The sequence below is a fragment of the Syngnathus floridae genome, chromosome 3 (assembly GCF_059516105.1).
Source record: "Syngnathus floridae isolate MCC-2025c chromosome 3, RoL_Sflo_1.0, whole genome shotgun sequence".
Taxonomy (NCBI): Eukaryota; Metazoa; Chordata; class Actinopteri; order Syngnathiformes; family Syngnathidae; genus Syngnathus; species Syngnathus floridae.
Window position 1 is genome coordinate 8,690,804 of NC_142415.1, and position 26,440 is coordinate 8,717,243.

The 26,440-nt window shown below is 40.6% G+C and overlaps 3 protein-coding genes across 14 annotated transcripts in view; all 3 read left to right on the forward strand.

Moving 5' to 3' along the window:
* Positions 1-5,402, forward strand: part of myo9aa (myosin IXAa) — a 68,630-nt gene extending 63,228 nt beyond the window's left edge. For 10 of the 11 annotated variants that reach the window (XM_088370310.1, XM_088370316.1, XM_088370308.1 and 7 more), the window contains 9 exons: positions 172-364; positions 449-577; positions 673-778; positions 853-984; positions 1,103-1,226; positions 1,993-2,010; positions 3,042-3,238; positions 3,316-3,455; positions 3,563-5,402. In XM_088370310.1, coding sequence (XP_088226436.1) covers positions 172-364; positions 449-577; positions 673-778; positions 853-984; positions 1,103-1,226; positions 1,993-2,010; positions 3,042-3,238; positions 3,316-3,455; positions 3,563-4,056 — 1,533 coding nt within the window. In that variant the 3' untranslated portion in view covers positions 4,057-5,402. The remainder of the gene's footprint in view (positions 1-171; positions 365-448; positions 578-672; positions 779-852; positions 985-1,102; positions 1,227-1,992; positions 2,011-3,041; positions 3,239-3,315; positions 3,456-3,562) is intronic. The other variant, XM_088370311.1, reaches the window with a different exon arrangement.
* A 126-nt stretch (positions 5,403-5,528) lies between these two features.
* On the forward strand, positions 5,529-11,609 carry scamp2l (secretory carrier membrane protein 2, like). 2 transcript variants are annotated; one of them, XR_015857397.1, is made up of 10 exons: positions 5,529-5,764; positions 6,431-6,505; positions 6,589-6,675; positions 7,197-7,323; positions 7,398-7,526; positions 8,499-8,658; positions 8,766-8,867; positions 8,995-9,029; positions 9,220-9,337; positions 9,869-11,609. XR_015857397.1 is itself a non-coding variant. In XM_088370320.1 (9 exons), the coding sequence occupies exons 1-9, from the start codon at positions 5,708-5,710 to the stop codon at positions 10,001-10,003; spliced, it is 990 nt and encodes a 329-aa protein (XP_088226446.1). In that variant the 5' UTR covers positions 5,529-5,707; the 3' UTR covers positions 10,004-11,609. The 2 variants fall into 2 exon arrangements, 1 of the variants encoding a protein (XP_088226446.1); XM_088370320.1 differs by lacking the exon at positions 8,995-9,029.
* A 283-nt stretch (positions 11,610-11,892) lies between these two features.
* On the forward strand, positions 11,893-21,395 carry bbs4 (Bardet-Biedl syndrome 4). The gene is made up of 16 exons (XM_088371979.1): positions 11,893-11,972; positions 12,475-12,517; positions 14,467-14,546; positions 14,660-14,723; positions 14,859-14,970; positions 15,152-15,224; positions 15,752-15,805; positions 15,883-16,010; positions 17,315-17,369; positions 17,463-17,531; positions 17,723-17,875; positions 18,845-19,016; positions 19,541-19,610; positions 19,685-19,829; positions 19,908-20,112; positions 20,603-21,395. Exons 1-16 carry the CDS (start codon positions 11,946-11,948, stop codon positions 20,743-20,745), a joined length of 1,593 nt encoding a protein of 530 aa, XP_088228105.1. The 5' UTR covers positions 11,893-11,945; the 3' UTR covers positions 20,746-21,395.
* Positions 21,396-26,440: the final 5,045 nt, after the last annotated feature.

Sequence of the window (26,440 nt, forward strand, 5' to 3'; positions counted from 1 at the left end):
CACTATGCAGTTCTTTATGCATTAATACCGTATGCTGATACGGACCCATTTTTGCCTATATTGTTAGCAAGCTCGAATCATGCCATGTTTTTTTTTTTTTTTCTTATTGTATTGGTGTTTTTGCATGTGCACGTGTAACTATTTGAGCAATTATTTTCTCTCTTTGAGCAGTTCGACCCTGAGCTTTCCCCGAGACAATTTGGTGTGGAGGTGTCGCGTCTGATAAATGACGAGCGAACGGTGCCCCTTGTGGTGGAGAAGCTTATTAACTACATTGAGATGCACGGCCTCTACACTGAGGGAATCTACCGAAAATCAGGCTCCACCAATAAAATAAGAGAACTGAAGCAGGGACTTGACACAGGTAAGTTTGTTGTGACCAGGATGGTTGAAGCCAAAAATTCCAAGATGACACATTTGACTTTGTTTCTGCTCTGTCTTGTCACAGATGTAGAGAGCATGAATCTGGATGACTACAACATCCATGTCATCGCCAGTGTCTTCAAGCAGTGGTTGCGAGACCTGCCGAGTCCTTTGATGACGTTTGAGCTATATGAGGAATTTATTCGTGCGATGGGTAAGTCCACCAGCATGTGTGTGTTAAAACGTCTTCCACGGCACATTCTGTGAGTGCCTTCAAATAAAAAAAAACAAATATTTGTCCTTTCTCAGGTTTGCAGGACAGAAAAGAAATGATAAGAGGGGTGTATTCAGTTGTTGACCAGCTTAGCAGAAATCACCTGAACACTTTGGAACGGCTCATATTCCATCTTGTCAGGTAAATGCAGATGATTTAAACTTGTTCAAACAAAACCTTAATGGAGTTCTTACAACCTGTATTGATCCTTTCAGGATTGCGTTGCAAGAGGACACAAACCGTATGTCAGCTAATGCACTGGCCATAGTTTTTGCTCCCTGTATCCTGCGCTGTCCAGACACGATTGATCCACTTCAGAGTGTCCAGGATATCAGCAAGACCACAGCGTAAGCATGTCCTCTACCTGTAGTCAAGACTAAAATACATGACGATAATTGTGTGTACTATTCTTGTGGTCAGGAAATGTTTGTAATCCCACCGAGGTGCATTTTTGTCCCTCTATAGGTGCGTCGAACTTGTCATTTGTGAGCAGATGACAAAGTACAAAGTGCGGCTGAAGGACATCAGTACCCTGGAGTTTGCTGAAGCTAAGGCCAAATACAGACTGACTTTCATCCGAAGATCAATGGTATGATCAAATGTCTCACGTTACTTGTCCTGCATGGGTGCTTGCCGCCCTTTTTCGGATCCTCTCTATCATGTCCGTTATTTTGCACAGTAACCTTTACTTTGAACTATATTTGAGTCTGTGCTGTGCAATTGCGCAATAGTTGTAAGACTAATACTAATTATAAATATACATTTGTAACAAACTTGACATTAAAAGTGTTTAAGTAACACGGTACAGGTGAATGTGAAAAGTTTGGGGAAGGCCAGATCCGTAGGCAGGCGGATTGATGATTTGGGATGAAATTGAACGAGTGAGCTGGGTCCTTTTGTCCAACGTGAAAGTAGGCCAACGTCACAAAATCAGTTTGACTACTGTAAACCCAAATTACCGTATTTTCCCCACTATAAGGCGCACCTAAAAACCTCCAATTTTCTCAAAAGCTGACAGTGCGCCTTATAATCAGGTTGCCTTATATATGGACCAATATTGAGCCACTACAGCAGGCGTGTCCAAAGTCCGGCCCGCGGGCCAAATGTATATATCTTATATATGGACAAAGTTTTAAAATGGGCCATTCATTGAAGGTGCGCCTTATAATCTGGTGCGCCTTATAGTGCGGAAAATACGGTACATTTTTTCTTAGGTGATGGCTGTTTACGATTTCTTATACAACCTGAGTATAAGACTTATTAAACCTAAGTAGATGCCTTGAACTGAATTTTGAAGGTGTGTCAGGAAAAAACATTTGACATTTTCTCATTTCATTTTTATGTCTATTTCACAGTCAAATACACCAAAAAAGGTAAAGTATATATATGTTGATCAGTGGTGTATCTGTCGTCAACTGTCTTATGGTTTGTGGGTTGTGTTTTTGTGCTCGGCTGCATTTCCAATGCTTCCCATCCAAGTGCCTCTGAGTGCCTGTGTCCACTTTTCATTCTGTGGTACGAAACAAGTTCTAATGCATGAAAAGGGTTTGGAGTTAGTGTGAAGACAGCCTTTCATTCCGGTTTGTGTGCGCAAGTTGCAATACAAGCTTTTGGAGGGGTCTCTATAAATTCAGCAAATGTATGCTATCAACATGACAACATTGTTTAAAAGGAAAAACAAACTACTGATAAGAGTAGATGAAATTGACGATGGTCTGAAGTCTTTAAAAACGATCAGCTTTGTTAGGCTCATTTGTTGCTGTTTTTCAGCATGGTAACTACTACTATAAGGTCCACGACTTTAGGCAATTTGAGTTTTACAATCTAAATTGTGAAGGCGGATACTGATTCACACACTTATTTGCAAGCGTAATGCTGTCAACGTTGTCATCAGAGTATAAAATGGTCTGTAGTGTCATCAGCACAAAGAATACATGAGCATCTCAGTAAGTTTGAAGAAATTGGAAAAATTCTATGACATCAGTAAAAAAAAAAAAAAAGTGTCTAATAATAATAGTGTCTATACTGTAGATAGAATACACATGTTGGTGATTATATCCAGCTCAAGAAATGCTAATATTTCATAAAATATCAAAATTATTTTAATAATAATAGGGAGGTAATGGCGGCATGAATTAAATCTATACATAATGATTCTTAGGAGTGAAGTATGTGTTTTAGTTCTGAAATAAAAAGTTTTCGATATACTCCAATTTAATGAGATGCTCCTGTTCATTTTAGCCAAAAGAGGATGCTATATTTTTCACCCTGTAAAAAAAACCCCGACAGACTGATGAATTTACATTCTGGGTGGGGGCTAAGGTGCGCTTCCTGGAGATTCCCATTGACTTCCAGATAACGAACACTGCTCTCGTGCTCATGTTCTCATTGATTTGTTTTCCAGAGAAAACGTCTAAGCTTCCACTCACCTTCGCCTCCCGTGAGCCCACGAATTCAGTCTTTGTCAGACGTCGTAATAGAAGAGAGCGAGGGAAACGAGGGAGACGAGTCTTTGGTGGAAATCTCCGAGCATCAGCACTCAGCGATGGAGCAGGAAGAGAGAGTGCTGACGGAGCAAATTGAGAACCTGCAAAAAGAGAAGTAAATGCTGTCACTGCACATAATTGGCAAGCACTTAATGATGCGTTCTCAACTCGTATGCTAATGTGCTCCCGCAGAGAGGAGCTGACTTTTGAGATGCTGACTCTGGAGCCACGAGCATCGGATGATGAGACTCTGGAGTCAGAGGCCTCTATCGGTACTGCTGACAGCTCTGAAAACCTCAACGTGGACCCTGAGGCTATTTCAGACTATTCTGGTATGTCGCTGTATAGAAACTGAGAAAACATATTTCTCACTCTTATGTATCATAAAGAAAAAAATTCTAAAAAGATTGAAAAAATGTAAACTGTCCATATTTTTCAGAGAGACGTCCAGTTTTGACTTCCCCTTGGTCTCGGAGGTCCGATGGAAAGAGCCCACGACATCGCACTCTGAGACGGCAACCCGATTCCCTGGACTCAGTGGATTCTTCCTCGAGTGTTTCCCCCTACTCCTCCTTGTCATACTTCCAGTCGTCGCCTTCTCCCGTCTCGAATACCAGCCGTGGCTTTCGGTACCACTCCGCTTCAAAGTCTCCCTCTTCAAGCTCAAGTGCATCACAGGCCCAGAATGCGCCTCAAGCTTCCCGCTTTGACAGTTTCAACTGCAGTCCTACAGCAGAGCTGGAGAGCGTGTTTGATGAAAGACCACAGTTTTCCAGCCGTGGCACCTTCAATCCAGAGAAAGGTAAACAGAAACTCAGGGGGACCAAACATGTATCCCAAAGGCATAGCAGAGAAAGCGGCAGTCACAGCAGTGAGCCACCTGACATACAGCAGCAGTCAGTGTTGTATGGCAAGAATGAATTCATGGTATGAAGGACTCAATGATGACACGCCCTGGAAGCACGCTTACTTAGCCTTTAAAACCTAAAAGAATTGTACCCAAGTGCCGTGTATAGTGAAGAGGTACAAGATGGTCAGCGGTAAGGAGCTCCACTTGTGTGCAGCCACTGAAGCTCTCACAACTGTGCCTTGGCAGCTCCGCACTAGGCATCAAGAGGAGACATGCTGGTCTGGAGGGCAGAGCAAAGGGAATGTTTGGAAATGTCAAAGACGGCGATAGTGAATATTCCAAGGCTGGAAAGTTGAAGCGAAAGCAAACATGACATCAGGGATAGCTGATGTTGCATTGAACCTAACTCACAATTATTAGCTGCTCTTGAGTTTACAGTTCATAACAATCAATGTATACAGTGGATGCTTGATTACGAAATGTATTTTCCCCTTGTATTTAATGAATTTTATTGTCACGTAAATTTTATTAGCCTATACATTTATAAATACTGTACAAAGCCGGAACACCAGCTTATGCTGGGTAGTTGAAGTCACATATTTATCATCTCGTTTTTTTTTTTTTTGTTGTTCTTTCTTTGGAACTATTTTGGTCAGAAGTTACAGAATATGGCAATGATATATATGTGTGTTCATGTGCCAAGCGGTCTATATACTTAAATGCTACTTTTCCACTCTGCAAGGGAGATGCCACCATCAAAGGGACCAAGTTAGCTGGTGTGTAATTCCTGCCAAGGGGACCTATGTACTGCGAACAATGTCAGATGTGTATAAAATCCTTGCATTAACTATTTAACAGCCATAAAGCAACTGTAATGTACAGTACAGTCCATATGTACAGTATAGTGAAGAAAAATGCCATCTTTCCTGACACCCCAGTATCAAACCCTCCTTGACTATTTGCTCAATAGCAACCCAAAAAAAAAAACACCATGTTGTCTGTCTTGCTTTCTGTTTTCTCTTATCTGTAGCCTCGAAGTGCCTCTTAATTTCAAGGTGTTACATGGGAAAAGATCAAGGTCTGTCAAAGATTAATAATTAATATTTCATCAGGTTTAAGAACAACTTATTAATGTGCCATCCATATAATGTACAATTTGTTCCAAGACGATATAATTCTTAACCTTGGGCTCTTGTTTATTTTTATCAAATGCAGGAAGCTGAGTCTTGAGTATTTTTGTAAAATTCTGTATCTCTCTGTGTAATTTGAGTTTAATTATTTATCAAAGTAGGTGATTGGAGTGGAAAAGAAACATTTGTAGTTTTGGGAGCGTCAAGGCCACATGGGGAGATCTAATATTGATGTGACTGTTAAATCGCCTTGAAAAAAGACAAAGTAATAAAGTGACATCATGATATTAAAAGCTTTGCTACGTCTCAAAGCCATACTGGTGTATTACGTGAATGCATCAAGATGTCCTCGGATTTGCACGGTCATTTCTGTTTAAATCCAAACACTAATTTAGAGTCTAACATAAATAAGGGTACCTCGAAAATATAAGCTCTTTGCCACCCAGACCTAAACTCGATCTATGTGACGCGGCAGTCCTGCTGTGACGTGAGTACCTGTGGAGTGACGCATGCGCAGAACGCAGCCGCACCGACATCAGGATCAGCTCCAGCCAGGGAGCAACAAAGGTGCGTTGTTTATCGACAAGAAAACCCCAACACCACAATGTCGGGATTTGACAACAACCCATTCGCCGACCCTGTGGACGTAAATCCCTTCCAGGTGAGACTCTGTTTTCCTCTTGTTTTTAAGGGACAAACGACTTTGGTCCTTAATTTGGGTTGAGGACACGCTAAAGAAACCTGTTTGGTCGGTTGCTGGGTTTGGCCTCAACAATTCCTACCGGAACAAGCGTCCTTGACGTAAATATGAAATGTTTATAAAGAGAAGACCCATAAAAATGCTTCAAATAATGACTCGGTATTTTAACCTCAACAGGTAAGAGTCGCAACAGGTGCCTGCTGCTACTCGACCAATAATATAGCGCCACAAGACAACGCCACTTATAAAGAAGTTTAAAAAACTCACTTTCTAAATTAAATCATCCACTGTTTGAGGGTCGTTGTGGCATTTTGAGGGCTTTTGTGTAATGGGCTGCCCCCTTGTCCCTTCTCACTTGTCTGTAATGTTCATTTTGAGCGTCACACATTTGTGGCACGCGTATTTGGTCCATATTTGCTCAGGAAAGGTGTTTGTTCAACCTGGAAACGTTTTAACAAAGGCTCAAGGAATCAATTGCGCCTTAATAGTTAATGTACCGTCCAGGAAATGTGGCCTAACAATGTTCTTCCTGAACACTGAATCTTTAGTATTGCTCCACATGCTTAAAATGCACTTGAGCATCTGTTGTTCCCTATGACTATATGAATAATATAATATCTTTTGCAGGACGCTTCTGTCACTCGGGCCACCCAAGGAGCCGTTGATGGGATTCAGGAATACAACCCTTTCTCTACTGAATTGGTGAGCTGCTTGTCTTTTGATGTATATTGCAGTTCTTCCAACCTTTAATTCTTTAAGAACCTGCATTACGTGATGTTCCACAGACGGATCGCAGTGACACGACCATCCCCATTTCAGCCGTTTCCTCTCAACCTGCTGTGCTGCAAACATCTGTGGAGCAGAGTTCACAAGTGAGAGAAATGAAATAAGCACAAGTGTAGTTAGATTAAAGCTATTTAATACACAAACTTTCAAATGTGAAGTTGAGCTCGTCATATGATTTTGCATTTGTCATGCAACAGATTTGGGTGAGAGTCAGGTGAGGCCCTGGACGTGCTGGCAGTCAGTGTCCTGCACATACGGCCAGACAAACAAAATTCACACTCATTTTCGCATCTATGGACAATTTAGAGTTGTCAGTTAACCTGACACACAAAACACACATTCTCCAGGAAAACATGCACACTCCAAACAGAAAGACTCCAGCTGAGATTCCAACCAAGAACAGAACACTTACTAACCCAAATTCCACCTAGTGTTGCCTCATTTTTCAGACATCACTCTATCTAATAAGCATCAAGAGACCTACATCAATTCTTATTTTATGGTCATGGGAGCATTGATGTCTCTCAGGTTTCCATCGCAAGGTCATTTGAATGAAATGTGTCTGACTGTACGTATATATCTCAGCAACCTCCCTGTTTGATAACAGATATCAGCTGCGACGGCTGCCGGTCAGGCGAATCTGATCAAGCAGCAAGAAGAACTAGAGAGGAAAGCAGCAGAGTTGGAGCGAAAGGAGCAGGAACTTCAGAACAGGACATCCCGGAACACGGGCGGTAAGTCACTCTTTGAAATGAGTATATTGTTCAACGATTGGGGCGGTAACAGAAGTTTGCTATTTGACCACCAGGCACTGAGAACAATTGGCCACCCCTGCCCAAGTTCTTTCCGTTGAAGCCATGCTTTTACCAAGACTTTGAGGTAGACATCCCTGAGGAATACCGTCGGATCTGCAAAAGAATGTACTACCTGTGGATGTGTAAGTATCTTGCATCCCACCCATATGAATATGGAGTTCAATCCACCAGTACCAGATAGCACATTCGCTGTTTTTGTAGCTAGCATTGGTTTTAACTCGGTATGTATCGCATTTTTACGGATTTTATTTGGAACCCATCCACCAATATTTGCTTAAAATCTCAGCTATGTGTTGTTTTTGTGTTCAGGCTAAAGCAATGAATGTATTACTTTGCTGCTATCTGGGTTTGTCGTTAGGTCCAATTCATTAGGTTTTTTTCCCCCCATCTGTATTTGAGATGCGTTGTCTTGTTGGTTGTCCCTGTATGCAGCTCCTCTCCCCAATGCACCAGCAATGCGTACTTTTCTGTTACAATTTGCCCATACAGTATGCCCAAATATTTCTCGAAGTGTCTAAATGCCATAAATTACTAAATTCAATTTTTCATTATCATGCTAGTGCCTGTTTTCCCCTGAGTGAGGTCACGTCAGTTTGTTCTTGCGTGTTATTTAGGCTGCCTATACTATTCAGCCTCATGTGGGAGTGGTTTGTTGAACAATTTAACTACTGAATGCAGTAGTTTATATAACTCGGCTTCACAATTATATATGCCAGACGTAATGTTGGTACTTTATGGTTCTCTCCAAACCCAGTCTTTAACCAATGTTTGCTGTTCACAGCAGGTCCCCGTCACCCACAAATAGCAGAAGGTTTATTCTAGATATCGTGGTAGACATAGCTCCTTAAACGGTATATGCAGATGAAAAAAAATAAACACATAGAAATCTGCCTCATAATGTGGAAAGTGCTTGCATTTTTAAATGTATTTATTATGACTTGACATGACTGTCACAGTTCCAGTGTCCCACAAATATTTGTTTTTGATAACCAACAAAACAATTAGTAATCCATTAATTACAGGCACATGACAGTCTGTTGGTTTAGGTTCTAGTCATTCACTGTTCATGTATGTCGGTGGTTGTGCTTGTGCAGTTCATTGTGTGACCCTGTTCCTCAACGTGCTGGCCTGCCTGGCCTACTTCACTGTGGACTCTCAGTATGGCGTTGACTTTGGTCTGTCCATCCTCTGGTTCCTCCTCTTCACTCCTGTCGCCTTCATCTGCTGGTACAGACCTGTATACAGAGCCTTCAGGTATACTCTGCTCAATTCCTGGCTTTGTGCTCATGGACCAAATGGATTATCAAAATTTTGCAGTTTCACTTCCTTCCTTGTTTTGTGTGTCCATCTTTTGTTTCCAGGTCCGACAGTTCCTTCAGCTTCTTCTTCTTCTTCTTCGTCTTTTTCTTCCAAGTGGCCGTGTACATCGTTCAGTGTGTGGGGATCCCCAAGTGGGGCAACAGGTGAGCGGTACACTTGGGGGATAATCTGCATGTCCTAGGCCACCACATGGATGGAGTCATGCATTTTCTTGGGTGTGTTTGTACTGTTGGCTTCTACTTGAGCTTCTCTTTTGTGTCTCTTTGACAGATCACTGTTGTCTTCTTTAAGGGGTTCTATACTTTGTAAGTGTGTGATTCCTTTCTCTTTGCATTTCCTCTTGATACTCTTGAAATACAGTATGTTCGTTGACCTTATTTTTCCGCCGCCAAAAACTGGTGAAGGTCTAGCATATGTATTCATTCATATTGTATGCTGCTACATAGTGCTTCCTGTTTTGTTGATAGCACGTTTGCATGTCTGCAATGTTGACAGTGGCTGGATTGCGTCCATCAGCATGATCAACAAAAACCTGGCTGTGGCCGTGGTCATGATGGTTGTGGCTGGCTTTTTCACTGTCAACGCCGTCCTGGCCGTCATGCTGCTAAAAATGGTATTCCAAACTATGCTTTTGACAGCTTTGCTAAAGATATTTATTCCTTAGCAGACCACTTAAGTGTTACTGTGTACATGTGTGTCTCTCTCAGTCATAGCATATACGTAGATTGTCATCACTTCAAGGGGAGTCAACCACAAAATTTTCTTTACAATAATATGTTGTATGCACCTCCACGAGTCTATACATGGCATTCTGATTAATATTGCGTTTGTGGAATATGAGTTAAGCAGCAAAATTCACCCGTTTTTATTCATCTCACGGGGAGGCCATTTTGCCACTTGCTGTCGACTGAAAATGTCATTACAGTTGCCAGGTCTCAGGTCACAACAAATCACGGCTCAGCCTCAGAAAATTGCTGAGCCTGTCTGTCGTCTAGTCGTACTGCACAGAACATTTTACAAAGGCAATTTTGGGGTTTACTTCCTCTTTAAACAATACAGTATATTATAAAAATGTAGAGTAGAAATTCATCATGAAATCGCTGTTAAGCAGTTAATATATGATTTATGATTCTTTGCCACGAAGGTCCATTCCAAGTACAGACGTACAGGAGCCAGCTTCAGCAAGGCTCAGCAGGAGTTCTCCAGTGGTGTCCTGACCAACAGAACCTTCCAGTCTGCTGCTGCAACAGCTGCTCAGGGAGCCTTTAGCAGGGACTAAAACGTGACGTTTTTCCGTGTTCTCTTAAACCTGTCAATTCCTTGATGTACATATGATAAATTGGGAAAAGAAACACAATGCTCACAATCGTGTTGCCACATAGTTGTGGTTTGTGTTAAACAAATGTGCTACACATGGTTGTATGCTATATTTAAGAATGTACAAGTCCAGCCATGATAGCTTTTGAGTGATCTATGGCTTGTTCATGCTTTGAAATGCACTCTACAGTGAGTACACCTCAACACAATTGGGCAAGATGAGGCTGTTATCAAACAACGCTGAATTGGAGGCAGGCCATATTAACATTGCATCACCACAAGAAAAACACTCGGATGTCAGATAAGGTCAATGTGCAACTTTTAGAGCCCAGTTTAATTAGTTTTGAAGTTTAGATCCTGCCAGTAGTATTATTGTATTATTTTTTATTTTTAATAACGAAGGAATAATGAAGTGGAAAAATGAAAAAAAAATGAAGTGAAATTGTTAATTCTGGCCTTGAGCGAGGGACCCCTGATAAAGAACAGGTTAGCAGCTGAAAATGTTGCGGTCCAAACTTGTGAAAACAGATGGCTGAGGTCAATTATTTTCATAGTCTCTGCATGCACAGCCTCGGTAATAGTGCATCTCTAGGTGAAGGTTACTTGTTACTACGGCCCACTTTTGCATATTTTCTTGTGTATGCTTTTAATAAGTAATGAAGGAATTTGGCTTTAATGAAGGGTGAAACGAAAATTGTTCACAAGCCAACATTAACTTGTCTTAAACAGATGATCGCATTTTATACATTTTGATTTGCCAAGAATTCCATGCTTATTTGGAATCTTAAAGTGCGCGGCACATGTTTGTTTATTCAGGGACAATGCAAACCGTAACCAAGAAAGTAGATTAACGAGCAAAAGAACATGTTTGTGTCCATTTTCCCGACACTGCTAATTGTATTACAGATTTCACCAATGTAAAACTCCTTTGACGTTGATTGTCGATTCAGCCTTGTTTTTAATAGTCAATGGCTTTTAAACATTTTATATTATTACTAGTTATTACGAGTCACCATTTTATCAAAAATTGCATTTCCAAGTCTGGTTGATGTCTGTGTCACTTGTTTGGCTTCTGCTGTTCTCTTTTCTGTTAGTCATCTTAATAAAAGTAGAAGCTTTAGTCTGAATTGATAATTACTTTCAAATGTTCAGAAATTCCCGATCTAGGATGATGATGCTAAATAAATGAAGGATGCCCTCAAAATACTTCACCTTTACCTTCGAAGGGTAGAAAATATTTATGGGTGGCGAACTTTCTGTGTACAGAAAACAATTACAAGGCCGCAGAATGCATTTTAAGTTAACATAATTTCAATCTTCGTTGTCACTATTAAAGCACTCTAAATCCTAGCAAATTTTTTGTGCCTTAAGCAGATGTAACCTACCTATCTCCATATATTTTTTATTTTTTAAATTGTATCACTTTTCTTTTTCTTTTGTCTTGAGAAATGTTTTTTTCTTAGGTATGTTGTATGTATGTAGGTATGTTGGAAAAATACTTTTATATATTTTTTATTTTTAGGGCTTCTGATGGGACAGTTGATTGAATAAATCCCTCCTTAATCTTAGTATCGGTGTTGTGTCGTCCAGAATGGTCATCCAAATTGTATTATTTGATATTTGGGAGGTTTATTATTATTAAACCCCGGCTTTTGCACGTACAGAGCAGAGAAACAAACAGTTTAGAATTCGAAATATTCGCTTCCGCATCCAACCCTTCCCTTGAACCCCTTCGAGTGTCTAATTTTTACAAGTTATGTTCAGTCGGTATCCTCAGTGGAAACGCGCAAAGAAAAAGTAAGTTCGAGAACCTGTAGGGGGCGCACTTTCGATAGGCTGCTCAACTCCGCCTTCCCCACTTGTATCCATGGCAACATCTAGCTTCCAGCTTTGAAAGCTTCAAGATGGCGGATGTGGAGCAACCTACTGTGGTGAGTTTTAAGTCATAACCTGATGTCGTTTACATCCATGTTTACACAACACTTGGAGTTAGTATGCTTTTGTCAGAATGCACGGAAGTCATTCTGGGGTACGATATGAATACGGACAGATTTTAAGGCGACACGAAGCCAACCCAAGTCGGAGCTAAGTTAATTATCCCAATGCTAGCAGTAACTAGCGTTTTTTTTAAACCCCTCATCTGATAGAGGTCAATGTTACAGCTTAGAAAAACACGTAGTTTACACTGTCAAGACATTTCATTTCCATATGCGTTCTCAAAACAATGAATAATCAAGACAGACGAGTCACATTCTCATAGTATCTAAATCATAAAGTCATGTTTGAGCTGTCTGGAATAACAAACGTTTGCACTCATTCAGCAGGAGTACAAGGATCGGTGGAGATTTTTTTTTTTTTCTGTGTATGTCAGTGTTTTACTATGCATTGTATCCTGGTAGTTAATTTTGAATATTTGCATTTTATGTATTTCAGCCCCCTATGGTCTCAGAAGTAAAAAAGCGTCGTGCACCTAAAGGTAAAGTTACTGGACCTTTTTTTAAATAAACAATGTCTAGATCAAAGTTACTAGTATTTGTTTTCATTTCACATTTTGGACCAAATTTTCCACTTGATGTTTTTTCCCTCCTGGGTACTAATCCATGTGTGACGCTAACTCTCCTGAAGGGGTCACTCTCCTCCTTTCCCATCGTGGGCTATAATGAAGAAATATCCCCCCCCCCCCCCACCCCTTTGTACAGAAATTCACAAAACAATCATAACAAAACAATAGTAGTACTTGTTATTTGTGACTCATGTGAAAGGTTGTAATTTACCATATACTGTACCTTTTTTTCTTCGGATGAGCAAATAAGCCTATGTTAATTAAACAGTACTTTTATGTTCTTTAATCGGTTCTACCGCTCTCTATTATGTTTGGTTATGTCTTGTTTGCAATGTTTTGAGTCTAAATAATTAGTCATTTAATCATTTTACTCTTACTTAATTTAAATGGTCTTGACTATTCAACATACTAAATGAGGTCAACTTAGGTTATGCATTACACATTCACAAAAATATTGCTCTGTGACATTTTAATTATATAACTCAGCAGCATGACAAAATTTTGAGTGCTGCATAAAATAAACTAAAAGACCATAGCTACTTATACGACTTAACCGATGACGTGTACAACTGAAATTATGGCTATGTAATTATACTTCATCGAAAAATCTTTTAATTCTAAATGAAGAATTAAATACAGAATGACATAGCATATATGGTTTTTTGGGGGAGGTCAAAGTTCTACTTTTCATGTTTTCCATTTCTTTTTCCCAGAGCGTCTTTTGATCTCAGCGTGCGTCTCGTCTGCTCTTCTTCCTTATTAGCAGAGTTGGAGCGCATGCAAGCATTAGCTTGATCAAATATAACAATGGAAGACACCATCATGTGTGGGATGAAGTTTTGCAGTACAAGACTATTTTTAGAAGACTCCATGCTGTGTCCTCTTTCCTGGCAACTTTTAAAAAATATATTATTATTCATACAAAACTTGGAGGAATATACGTCGGCCATCGCTGCTCCCCAGATTTCAGTAGTGGACACCGAGGAGCTTTGGGGGCACAGCTGAGAGAATATGATTGCTGTCTCAGCAGGAGGAAAGCGGATTAGGTCACTACAAATAGGACCATTCCCAATCTTGACCCAGTGAGTGCGTTTGAAGCTCATTCAGCCATGGAGAGGATTTCTGAGAACAACTTGGAAGTGGCCGCGTTTTTAGCGGCAAATCAAAGGCGCGCTGCTTGAAGTGCTGACAGCAACGAAACCGAAGGGAGCTTTGGTGTAATACATACTAGTCTCACACAGGCAGTTCATTAATGATATTCTGAAATGTCAGTAGCAGATTTAAGCCGAAAACCTCTGTTCACAATGTCGTTAATCCTATTTTTAGACTTTAATACAATTTAGATCTAGGTTGCCCTTTATTGGTAAGAAGATTTCAACCGTCGTGGTCCGATTTGTAATGATCCAAATTCTTCCTCTATCCTATCGTCCTTCTGTCACCAGCACCTGACTAGTGAGAGACGTTGTTGCCCGGGCAACGAGCAGACTACCTTTACCTGCTGCAATGCTAAAAAGACTGTAGGTGTGGAAACATTCACATCGTGACTTGTGAGTTGATTGCAATTTTGTCTGCAGCGTTAACGTCTGCTGTCAGATTGGGTGGCAGATTGTTTATTCATTAGACAAATTAGGACTGTATGAATTGAAAATGGTCTCAAATAGAGCGAGGCTTGCGTTTCTAAGAGGGGAAAAACGCTTACAAGCCGTGACTGGCAGCGGGCCGTGCGGCTTTGGCTCAGAGATGTAATAATGACTGCAAAAGGAGGGGACTCTTCGAATAAATCACTCAGCCGTCCGCAAAGACGTGATGTGAATGGAAAATGGTAATGAACACAACTCGCTTTTCTATGTGCTCTATTTCAGCCCCTGAGCTTCCAATAGTTGAGAGGAGAAACTGGCTCATCCACCAACACTACATACACAAAGATTATGACATCTGTAAGGTAAATAGCCTTCACCCATGTAATTCATTCTAGCCTACTTTTTTCCACAGTGCTTGTCAAACCAGAGAGGTTAATGGCTGTTTCACTCACTTTTCTCAATTCTCTCCATGAAGGTAATCATTAAGGAGCAGTTGCAGGAGACAAATGGAATGTGCGAATATGCCATATATGTGCAAGGTGAGCTGGTGAACATAAAGTGGAATAAGATCCCCTTGTTGTGCTGACATGCAACGTTTTGGACCGCTTACTGTTCCTTAGATGTTTGAAGTTTTTTTGGATCCAATTTAAGCTATTCTTTTTTTCTTGCCACAGCACTAATCTTGCGCCTGGAGGGCAAGATTCAACAATCCCTGGAGCTGTTTCAGAGCTGTGCCATCCTTAATCCCAGCAGTGCTGACAATCTGAAGCAAGTAGCCAGATCACTGTAAGTTAGCTTCAGCCTGGCCCAACATCCGGAAGAATTTTACTCATGCTCTCAGCACTACTAATACTTTGGGCAAAGATTAGAAGTCCATGCGTGACTACAACTGTTAACCTATGTAGGACGAATAGAATATCTGTTGAGCATGCTAAGATGGTGCATTTCTTATATGCTTGTCTTGTAGGTTTTTACTGGGAAAGCACAAAGCAGCGATTGAATTCTACCGTGAAGCTGCAAGACTCAATGAGAAAGACTGGGTAAAAAAAAAAGCACTCCTACGGTACTTGATGTACCGAACAATATAGATAGTCTTATTTATAACGCTTAAAGAGAAAGAAAACGTTGAACTGTCCAGATTCACCCTCATTTGAACCCCGTGTTATCAAAAGAACATCTGCACGTTTATGCTCGCCCAAATATTCCGGGCCATTTTACAATGCCGTCTACCCTCTGTGTGCTGAACCAGATCCATTTGCTTACTTAACCACAGCCTTATGGCTCCTTCTTTGCAATAAACATAGGTAATTTCATAACGCACCACATGCAGGCCTGCGGGCGGTCTAGTCAAGTAGCTGCACTCTTACAAATATGTGCATAATTTCCCTTCATGTGATGTGCTCTGTGCCATGGGGCATAACATTTTACACTGCTTGCCAAAGTTTTGGGAAATCAGGATCAGTAGTATTGAAGGATGACTGCACTCAAGCTGCCATCCAACTGTGTCCAAAAGGACCACATAGTACTTTAAATTCACTGGTAAATATCCACCTTTTCCTCACTTCAGGAGATCAGTCACAATCTGGGAGTGTGCTATCTCTTCATCAAAGACTTCGTACATGTGAGTATGCTGATAGAACCAAGCATTGTTTATCAGTTCTCAATTTGAAAATATATTTTTTGTCTTCTGTGTGTCAGGCCAAGGAGCAACTCAACATGGCTCTCCAGTTAAACAAACACGACGCAACTTTCATGATGCTTGGCAAAGTCCACTTGCTGGCCGGAGAAACTGACAACGCCATTGATGTGTACAAGAGGGCAGTGGAGTAAGTTGAGCTCGGATTGAACTAAAAAAAAAAAAGCGCATTTAACATCACATTAAAATAAAATGGGTCTCAACTCGATAGAATAAAGACCACACCCTAAAAATAGTTCAAAAACGATCATTTGTGTATTGACTGAGAGTGACGTATCTCTGCTGCTTTCTAATCTGGGGCAGGGCAAATGGGAGTTCTGCATCCAATCCAGATTTGTAGTATGAAATGTATTGTTTTCAACTCATGCCTCACCACTGCCCAAAGTTTAATGTTTAAATTTGAGAGTTCTTGCATAATCCTACTAAGGGCAAAAACGACACTGCAGGTGGAGCGTGTTTTGGGAGCTCGCTGCATTCATGGGCACTTGTCATGCCGAAATAAAAAAAAATTCGTGTAGTGTTTCCACAAATATTTGGGATTTGCTACTCACAAATTCATCTAGTAATTTATTATTCATTCAAAAACTCACCTATTTGCTTTATTTGTGATCTGTCCAAGCCCCACTAATGTAAAAGTATTGCTTTAGCGCCATCTTAAGGCATCTTGGTGTGTTCTTGAGCTTTGTTTATGTGAGGGAAGGAGCTTATTTTTTTTTAAATATTAGTAAAGTAAAGTAGTGCTTTGCATTGTATTACTTTGGGGCGCTGCGAGTCAGAAGCATATTGCAGAGCTTTCCTTTCTGTTTTTATTTGCTTGTTTGCTTCTTTACTCTATTTTCGGATGTTTTGTACTTTTGCACTGTCAGTGTGTCAACCCTCTCAGACTTTTTTTCCCTCACACTTTTCCAATAACCACTTGGAACTACTGCCATCCATCCTTTTGGATGCATCCCACAAGACATAATGAGTTTTTTTTTTTTTTTTTTTTATGTAAATGTTTCCTCCTGGTTTTTGTGCCCATGTTTTGTCACTGAGTTTCCATCCTGAAATTTTCACTCGAGGGGACTTTTTGCTTCTGTATTGATTTGGTTCATTTCCATATCTATTCATATGTTGAATATTTAAACATCCAGCCTTGTTGTAAATAAGGAAATGACGTCCATGTCATGGCGCTCATTAAATCTGCCTCCTGGTGGCAGTAAATGAATTAATCAAGTGCTCCAACGCCGGTTGCTTAAATAACGCGTTTGGTTTAAACAATGATGGGCCGCCTCGTTAACATTTCTTTTTCAATTATTATGCCACCGTTGCATTGAAATGGATCCTGAATGAATAATCAGCACAATCTCTGAATAATAACCACGCTTGCGGAAGATTAAGATGGATCATTAAGTGTCACTTATTTCTTTTTTTATTGTCTCTTTCTCTTTTTAGATTCTCTCCGGAGAACACGGAACTGCTGACAACTCTCGGTCTGCTCTTTCTCTCAGTAGGTCAAACGGTATCATTGGTATCATGCGTGCAAGGGGGAATTGTGTTGTATTGACAGTTAAATTGTTGTTCTATTTTTTTTCCCCTACAGCTTGGTAAATACCAAAAAGCTTTTGAGCACCTTGGAAATGCCCTCACATTTGACCCCAACAATTATAAGGTGCATGCATGCGCAATGTGCTGTCGTCTTTGGTTTCTTTAGTTTGATCAGCTTTGGTCATAGCATTACATTGAATCATCCAAATTTGAAAAGGTCACTGCTCGTCAGATGGTCCGATCCATCGTTCATCCTGTTTCAAAGGGCACGCAGGATTCCAGTAATACCTCGCTAATGATTGTTTTCATCTGCAGGCCATCCTGGCCGCAGGCAGCATGATGCAGACCCACGGCGACTTTGATGTTGCCATGAACAAGTACCGGGTGGCAGCATGTGCTGTGCCTGAAAGCCCCCCTCTCTGGAACAACATCGGCATGTGCTTCTTTGGCAAAAAGAAATACGTTGCCGTAAGTACTGCTGGATTACACTCTGCATCTAGTAATCCACAACAAAAGGATTCTACAAAAAAGTGAATGGTATATTTGCACTATGTTGTGGTGCCTAAAAGTGGGGCACCAAGGTTTTTAGATGATTGTTTTTTTCAAACTACAGTGAAGTCAGCTGTGAATCTTTCATCTTCTAATAAAAGTAGTTCATCTCACGTAGACTAGACATTATTTGCTAAGGATGTCTTCTTCAATATGCTCATAAAATATATTTCATCTGGGTCAGTCTGTCAGCGGCACTACTTTTAAAATAAGTCAATGCCTGGTGGAGAGCCATGCAACAAGGAAAACACGTCAGTCAAGTCAGGCTTTTTAGTTAAGACCAAAACGGAAATTCAAAGCAACATACACAGCTGGTTGTCACGTCATCTTTTATTATATTTTTTATGTCTTTACTGTGGATATGTGCTTTACAGTCTATAACTATAAATACATTCATAACTTGAAATTCCCAAGTCTACTGATTTTGTATCATCCCTCCACCCAGAACATCTTGACAGCTAATAAAATTACACTTGTACTCTTCACAAGACACTTCACAGATCAGAATGTCTTCCTTTATTATAAGTGTAGTTCTCAAATACTCTGACCGTTAAAGTGGTCAACTTGAAATTTTTCTTTACAATAATATGTTGTATGTGCTCCCACTAATCTAAACATGACATTCTGATCAATATTGCCGTTGTAAAAGATGAGTTAAGCAGCAAAATTCACTTGTCTTTTCCATCTCAGAGACAAGTTTGTGGTCGACTTCCACTTTAAGTTTCGACTTTAAAAAAAAAAAAGGAATTTTCAACATTGATGGACAGACCTTGATGCTGCAGTTTGTCTGTGGAGTGTCACTAGTTTTTTTTTGACATATTACTTTTTTGAATTACTTGTCAGAGTCAGCTCCTGACATCTCTCTTTTTCTCATCTTTCCTTTCCCAGGCCATCAGTTGCCTGAAGCGAGCTCACTACTTGTCTCCTTTTGACTGGAAAGTGTTGTACAACCTGGGGCTGGTACACTTGACCATGCAGCAGTATGCTTCTGCTTTCCACTTCCTCAGCGCCGCTATCAACCTCAGCCCACGATTGGGCGAGCTCTACATGCTTCTGGCAGGTACCAGCACAAATGAGGAGGGAAAAAACCCAATAACATTTGGAATTTACATTGCGCAGGTCATCATGGCCTTCTATAGTACAGGTAGTTAATTCACAAACACAATGGGTTCCAAGAGGCTGTCTGAAAAGTTAAGACACATTAAGTTTTATGTCAAGAATATAAATTAAAAATAAATAAATAAATGAAATAGATTAAATTATATACATTGTGGCAAATACAGTTCATACATATGCTCTCTTAATTAGCACTAATAAAATTTAAAAAATAAATTTGAATTACATTTTACACACTGCAGCAGTGGATATCTCATGGAGTCCACAAAACAAACCCCAAATTTCTCGGAAAATGCTGATGAACATTCAGTATACATTCTTTACAGTGGACAAAGGCAAATGTGGGGAAAAACTTTGTAAAATATCTAAAAGTCAATGTGGCCAGGCACAAGCATATCTCACGGGGGCAGTGCCATCTCTATCTCCGCCAATGCGTATATTTGAAGTAAAGTGGATCCTTGCTTACAGTGGCTTTGACGAACTTGGATGACGTGGAGAATGCCACCAGAGCGTACGAGCAAGCTGTGAATCTGGACCAGTAGGTTGTCCTATAGTCTCTCTCACAACACCTAGTATATTAATTCTGTTAATCTTGGTGACATTTTTTTGCAGAGCAAACCCTCTGGTCAACCTGAACTTCTCAATCTTCCTCTACAACCACGGTGACAAAAAGGGAGCGCTGAATCAGTATCAGGAAATGGAGAGAAAAGTCAACATGCAGAGAGACAGCAGCAGCAGCTTTGACTTTGACCCAGAGGTACCCGATCTGCTGATGTGGCGATAGCCGTTATTAAATCTGTTGCATCCTCTTGAAGTGCTTGGCTCCTTGTCGCAGCTCATAGACATGGCTCTGAAGATGGGAGCAGCACTGCAGGTGCCTGAGAGCATAGTGTGGACTAAACCATCCAAGGGCTCCAAGTCCAAACTGAGCTCGGGAGCAGCTACTCCGAGCCCGGGCGCTCCCCTTGGCACTAACCAAGCCCTGGGTCAGGCCATGTCTTCTGCTGCCAGCTACAACAAGAATATCCAGCCACCAACAAGTACGTTTGACCTCTCTAATATGCAGTCAATGTGTGCTTTTTGTTTATTGGGCAAAAAACATGTTTCACTCGCACAAGAGAGTCGCTCACCTTCACTGAGTAATGGAAACCACATTTTTTCCTTCTACTGCTCCATTCAATACGTAAAATGACCTCAAGCTATAGTATGACACAATCTTGACTGGAACAGAGTTGTTTTATGTGTGTGATACAAAGGCTGCATATAAATAATTGTTAGCTTCTTTCATTGTTGAAAGGTAAGCAAACCCATGGGCATTGTGTTGTTTCTAACTAAGCACTTTTACTACACTGGCTATTGTCTTGACTTGGTAACAGCCTGCATCCATATAAATTGTTGGTCATGTTTTCACAATATAAACGTACTGTGCTTGTAACTGTTTTTAGAACAGAATTTGATCCTACATAGAAATGTGCGTGTACTTTAAACTATGTACTTATATTTCTTTGTCATCTCTGTCTTGCTCTGAAGAGCCCTCCACGTCACTTGACCCTGACCCAGACGTGGACAGTGTTCCCAGCCCGCCTTCTGATCCTCCAGGTTCCCCAGAACCAGCCCAATCAGAGGACCCACGACCCAAAACCTCCAAGAGAAAATCAAAGGTGGAGGAATGAATTCATATGGAGGGATCGTCGCCATGTTGTCCAAATTCACCCCCCCTGTTGAGAAGAAAGATTTAGCATTCGAACTCTCTAAATCATGAGATGTAGCTGCATAGGGTGAGTGTTTTGCTTTACAGTAAAATCGGCTGTTTTTCTTTCTGTTTCATGACTCTCACTTGGTGGTCATGAAATGGTCTAAACAAGCAATTGTTTCACGTTGTTTACAAAAAAAATATACTTGTTTGTACCAGAGACGATTGAATTTCCAACAGTAGGTTGACGGGAATGGAAACACATGCTGCTAAGATAAATATCAGTGTTGTACAAAGATGCTTACACGATTATAATGGTTTGTCATATAAATAGAAATGTTTTTGTCAGGTTCAAACAGAAAAATATATATGTCAAATGTCATGAGTATATAGAGTAATGCGTTTCCAAATGACATTCAAGAGTGTTGTACAGATTTCCTACATATTGTGCTTATTTATTAATTTTCCGGTCCTTCATTCAGTAGCTAGTGACAAGTTTGCATTTGCAATCAATAAACGTTAAAAGCAAGAATGCACATTTATTTTAAACATATTGCATGTTAAATGTTTGGATATGGTAGCTTGCTGTCAAAGATTCTTACAATGAGTAAAAATAACCTTGGTAATCCATGGCAAGGATGCTTCTTGACCTGTTCAAATCAGTCAAAATGATCACTTTAGTCTTGTTTTGCAAAGTGAGTCTTAGCAAGACACACACACACACACACACACACCCTCTCTCTGACTTTTGTCCAATCCAATCCGCTAACTGAGGACATCCACATGCCCACTTGAGTCATGTCATCAAAAGTGTCAGCTGTCATTTCAGTGGCTCGCCCGTCGTCTTTTAACTGTCACCTCGTCTTCATCGCGATTGCCTGTTCACCCAAGTTGATGAGCGGCAGTGCGCCACATCACATCATCCCAGAGTGGATGTCTGTGGCTGACAGGGCCAATCAAGATGACGGCATCCTGACTGGCCAATCGAGATGACGGCATCCTGACTGGCCACAGAGCTGCTCAACCTCTTTGACTCATTCTCTTTGGATCTTTCCTGATTGAACTGCAGTCTAGCGAATCATATTTACATATGCTGCTTAGGTAACCAAGAGACTGGAGTTGTCATTAAGCACGCTGCATGCCTTAAGTGGTTTTGCTCAACAAAGCTGCTTGATGGCCTGCGAGTTGCTGCACTTATTTGTGGAACGTTGCTTTGCCATCCCTCATCTTTTTACATTTCACATCGCCTGCGAAAGCGGCCCCAATCCAAATATCAGTTGCATCTACCAACAGTGATGCTGATTATGATCATAACTCAATTATAACAGCCATTTTAAGTAATTAACTACTCTTAACGCCTTACTATTCCAAATGTAGTAGTCTGATCACATTGGTCTGCATAAAAAATTAAGGAAGAACGAGTATTTTTGACATCAGTTTTTTTGCATTTCTTAATTCCATACCTAAGTCAGTGGTCAGCGGTTAGAACTATCCATGCTGCTCTTGGATCTTCACCAAGATTTTTTTGCTTTCACACAGTTTTGCTGACCGCTAATCAGTGGATAATGACAAACAGGATGGTTGGTAAATAGTTGAGGCAAGACTCAAATAAAAAGATGTTTTCCACGGTTCTAACACAAAAGACTGTTCAAAACCGTGAAAACAATGCATAATATGGAAATCTCAGCTCACTCTGAAAAGTGAAACTTGTTCCTGCTTATAGACAGATGATGAACCTTTACACTTGATTTAATAAATATCAGGTTCAGCAGTGACAGAATGGCTATCAGGAGCGAGGTAAGATTCCCTTTGGGACCAGTTTGCTATTTAGGTTGTTAATTTTAGAAGCTCCTAAAAAAGGTGGGGAAGGTTACACAACCCATGTGACATTTATCTGCAAATGCATGAAAGTTTTGCACATTTAAATGGACAAATCAAGTGTATGCGAGTTGACAGACAGATGTACAGTGCGTGTTTACATCATGTCATATGTGAGTGGAGGCCGCCATTTAGCTAAAACGCTGAATGGAAACAAGTCCTGGATGGGTGTGTGATGTATGTTTCTATAAATGACATAAAAAGAGATCACCTTTTCCAGATAATTAAGCGGATCCAATTCACAGATCATCTAAGTTTCCTCCTCATCTCATAAAAAACTGTTTCTCTCATGTGGCTGCCTGCGCTTGTTTGTAACGAGACATGTTTACAGCCACGCTTGGCATCCAAGTTGTAACTGGGGGACAGCAAATAGAGTGCGAACCAAATTTCCCAGTGGAACACGTCTTCGTCTCTCAGCAGTGCTGGTGGCTGACACCTGGAACATGGCAGTCCAATTGAAAATGAGATTTAAGAGAGATGCTAGTGTTTACAGTCGGGCTGTAAAGCAGATGTAGTTGTAACACGGCGAAGTGGAGCTTGGAGAGCTGACCTGATTTGTAATCTTCTCGCTTCAAAGGATATGATCAGCCCAAAACTTTAAATATATCTTAATTATAAACGCAGATGTTTTTCCTTTGAGGCCAATTTCATGGTCAGGTTCAAATACAAGTAAAGAACTATGTAGAGGAGATAAGGTAATTTGTACTGTTGAGAAAAAGCACTTTTTCAGTGTTTACTGAAATGCCAACAGTGGCTCAAAACTTTAATAATTTAAGCATTAGTTGTGATCTGTTCTCAAACAGTCTGCTGTGTTGTGCCACTTCCACATCACAGAGGCATTTTTGCCTCTTTAATATGGAAGAATTTATAGTGTTGCCCTATAAATATTATCGAGAAAGCAGTTTAGTCATTCAGTTGTAAAGCAAAGTGGCTCACTACCTTAGCAAAGGTGATCAATTCATATAGCGCTTAAAAATATTTTTAATTGGCACAACTTCCTTTATGGGGGAATTAGTTTATTTGTATGTATCATGCATTTGCTACATAACTGATTTTAGGGCTGTAATAAAAGCTCACGGCATTACAAAAACAATAAAAATTTTAACTTTGAAAAATTATAATTGAGCATTGCGGCTGATAGAATGAATAAAAAAGACTCCTTATAATGTTACAAGAATTAAGTCATACTTTTATGAAATCTCACAAAAAATGAATTAAAGAATAAATGAAGAATGAGGTGATGAGAAAAGTAATGAATAAAGGAATTTGTTTGATTGACATGCCAAATTTCCCACACAAACAACCAACTACCTAACTTTAAAAAACTATTTCAATTCATGCAACTTTACAACGTTTCAAGTTTCTTTTTCAGTTCGGCGCCTCTATAACACAAATGCAGTTCGTATATTTGTCTTCCAACTTGTGCACTGCATGTTTTTGCTTACCAAAAATGAGGTCAGGCTGACAATATGGTTAACAAGAGAAAACAGAGCCTTATCAAGTCTTGACAAAGACTGCTCTGTCGGTTGTGGTTGCCCTTTAGCAATTCTATTGATGTCTGATTTATACATAAGCCAGCGTTTGAGCTTGAAGTTAAATTATAGCATGGACACGCCAAGAGAGAGAGACAGGCCTGATGATTAGTTTTGCGCTCCTACCACGTTTCATGATGACGCTATTAATGCGTGATTAAAAAAAAAAAAAAGAAAAAAGTGAAGATTGCTGTTTGAATCAGCATAACGATGCTTGGGAAGCCTTCTACTCATCGCTGTGCGAGGAAGCGAAGGAGCAAAGCTTTGCATTTCAATTGAGGCCACTCAGTGGCGGGCACCGCATGCTTTTTGCTATTGTTGTTTATCTGCACACACTGTTTGCTTGTTTGCTCTGAGCACCGTCTCCCAAAATTCCTCCCTCTGCTCATCTGCCGGAGACAGCTCAAAGACCCCCTGCTGGCATCTTAGTGGAGCAGCTTTATCTGACTCGGCTGCCACGGGCTCAGTGATTGTGTCATTGGCGCATATGCTGCGAGTCACCAAAGTGCATCGTCTTTAGAGAGGAAGGAGCCTTTCATTAGGGCATCAACAACAGCTCCATTCTTCTCGCACCACTTCACAGGCATGCCAGTCACAGACTTTGTGAAGAAATAGACATGAGGCAATTTATGGGAGGTCTATTGCATATTTTTCCATGTCCAATACCTGAAAATAGATCATTTGTCTTCTTATAGAAATTGACCGATTCGTTTCACAAAAACATTGCGCTGCATAATGTCATTTTTATAGGAATGTCTTGCCTGTTACGTATTTGTATAACATTTAACATTCACACCCAAAAAAAAAATGCTGTCTCGTTTTTGTAACCCACTTGCTGTTGATTTTGTGGCTGATTTAGTTACTTTTACTCGATGTTGGGTTAAATATTTTTCATTCAGCAGATTGGGTTGAAGAGCTGAAGCTGGTGGCCATTTTGGACAAAGTATTTAAGGTGATGGAACGTTCTTAGAAAACATCAGTGGCGACTGGGTTGTGGGCTACTGTAGTGTGAAACTGACAAACGTACCATGTGAGTGACTTGCTGTGGTGACTCCTGTGGTAATCCGTTTCTTTGAATTTTTTTCTAGTCGGATCAAAATATTGTCCCAAGGTGCTGTGTCAAATCCTCAATCCAATGCACTTGCTATTAATAATCCGGCTCTGTCTTGTTACTTTTGACCCAGCAGTTTTAAGAGTGAAGAGCAAAAATGCCACCTGCTTCTGAGCTTCCTGTGTTGCGTTTGCATGTTCTCCCTGTGCTTGCATGTTTTTTTTGTGGATACTCTGGTTTCCTTCCAAATGGCTGGTGACCAATCCCGGGTGTACGACCGCCTTCTTCCCCAGAGTCGTCTGGGATAGGCGCCAGCTCACTCACTACCCTAATAAGAACTAGCGCAATACAAAATGGCCGATAACATCCTGTGAGATAAGGTCGATACTCTAAACACTGTCCGAGCGAATGCCAAGAGGCTCTTTGCCTGTCATGATGGCTGCTGTTGCTGCAGTGGTCCTGCAAACGTGCCTGAGTGGGCTGGATAGCGTCACGGATCAATACTGCCGACTGACACGAGATTACTGCAGCGACCACCAAGACACTCTCTGCCACTCTCTTGAGTAGCATTCATTTTGCCACAAAGCAGGAGATGCAGCTGGAGAATTATCAAGTGGGAGACGATAAATGGACTCTCGTGATATGAAATCGTGTGTTATCAAATGTGAGGCACGAGCAGGTTTAATCCCTCAAAGTGTTTTTGTTAAACGCAAGCATATGGAAACCCGCACAGGATAAACATGTAAAGATGGATTGAGCTGAGATTCGAACCTGGACCCTGCCAACTGTGAGGCAGACATGTAAAACATATATTGGCCATGCTGCCATTTTGAATTTGTAAAGAATGTACAGTGTGTATATAGGGGAATTTGGACTGGTTTGTTAAAACATTTGGCCATGCTTTTTGCAACAATATTATATCAGTAATGTATAGATTGCATAGATAATTTGAAAGCAGAGCACATCAAAGTTGCAGCTAGCTGCAGGCTACATTTAAAATGTTTTTGAAGCCAAGTAGCAAGGCCTCCTACATGGCCACCAATCTTGGCAGAGCTGATAAATAGAGTCTGTAATCAGAGGGCTCAGTTGGACGTGTTCTCTTCTGCACAGCCTCATCTCAAGTCACCCAGCTCTATGAGCAACTGACACTTGGAAGGAACGACATGCTGGATTGAAGCATCACGCAGAAAACATGTTTCGCCCGGTGACGTCAC

Coding starts and splice junctions, on each gene's coding strand:
- scamp2l (XM_088370320.1), top strand. CDS start 5,708: ATGTCGGGATTTGACAACAACCCATTCGCCGACCCTGTGGACGTAAAT. Junction 5,765..6,430: donor TGGACGTAAATCCCTTCCAG/GTGAGACTCTGT, acceptor TATCTTTTGCAG/GACGCTTCTGTCACTCGGGC. Junction 8,659..8,765: donor CCTGTATACAGAGCCTTCAG/GTATACTCTGCT, acceptor TTTTGTTTCCAG/GTCCGACAGTTCCTTCAGCT.
- bbs4 (XM_088371979.1), top strand. CDS start 11,946: ATGGCGGATGTGGAGCAACCTACTGTG. Junction 14,547..14,659: donor AAGATTATGACATCTGTAAG/GTAAATAGCCTT, acceptor CTCTCCATGAAG/GTAATCATTAAGGAGCAGTT. Junction 17,370..17,462: donor TCGGTCTGCTCTTTCTCTCA/GTAGGTCAAACG, acceptor TTTCCCCTACAG/CTTGGTAAATACCAAAAAGC.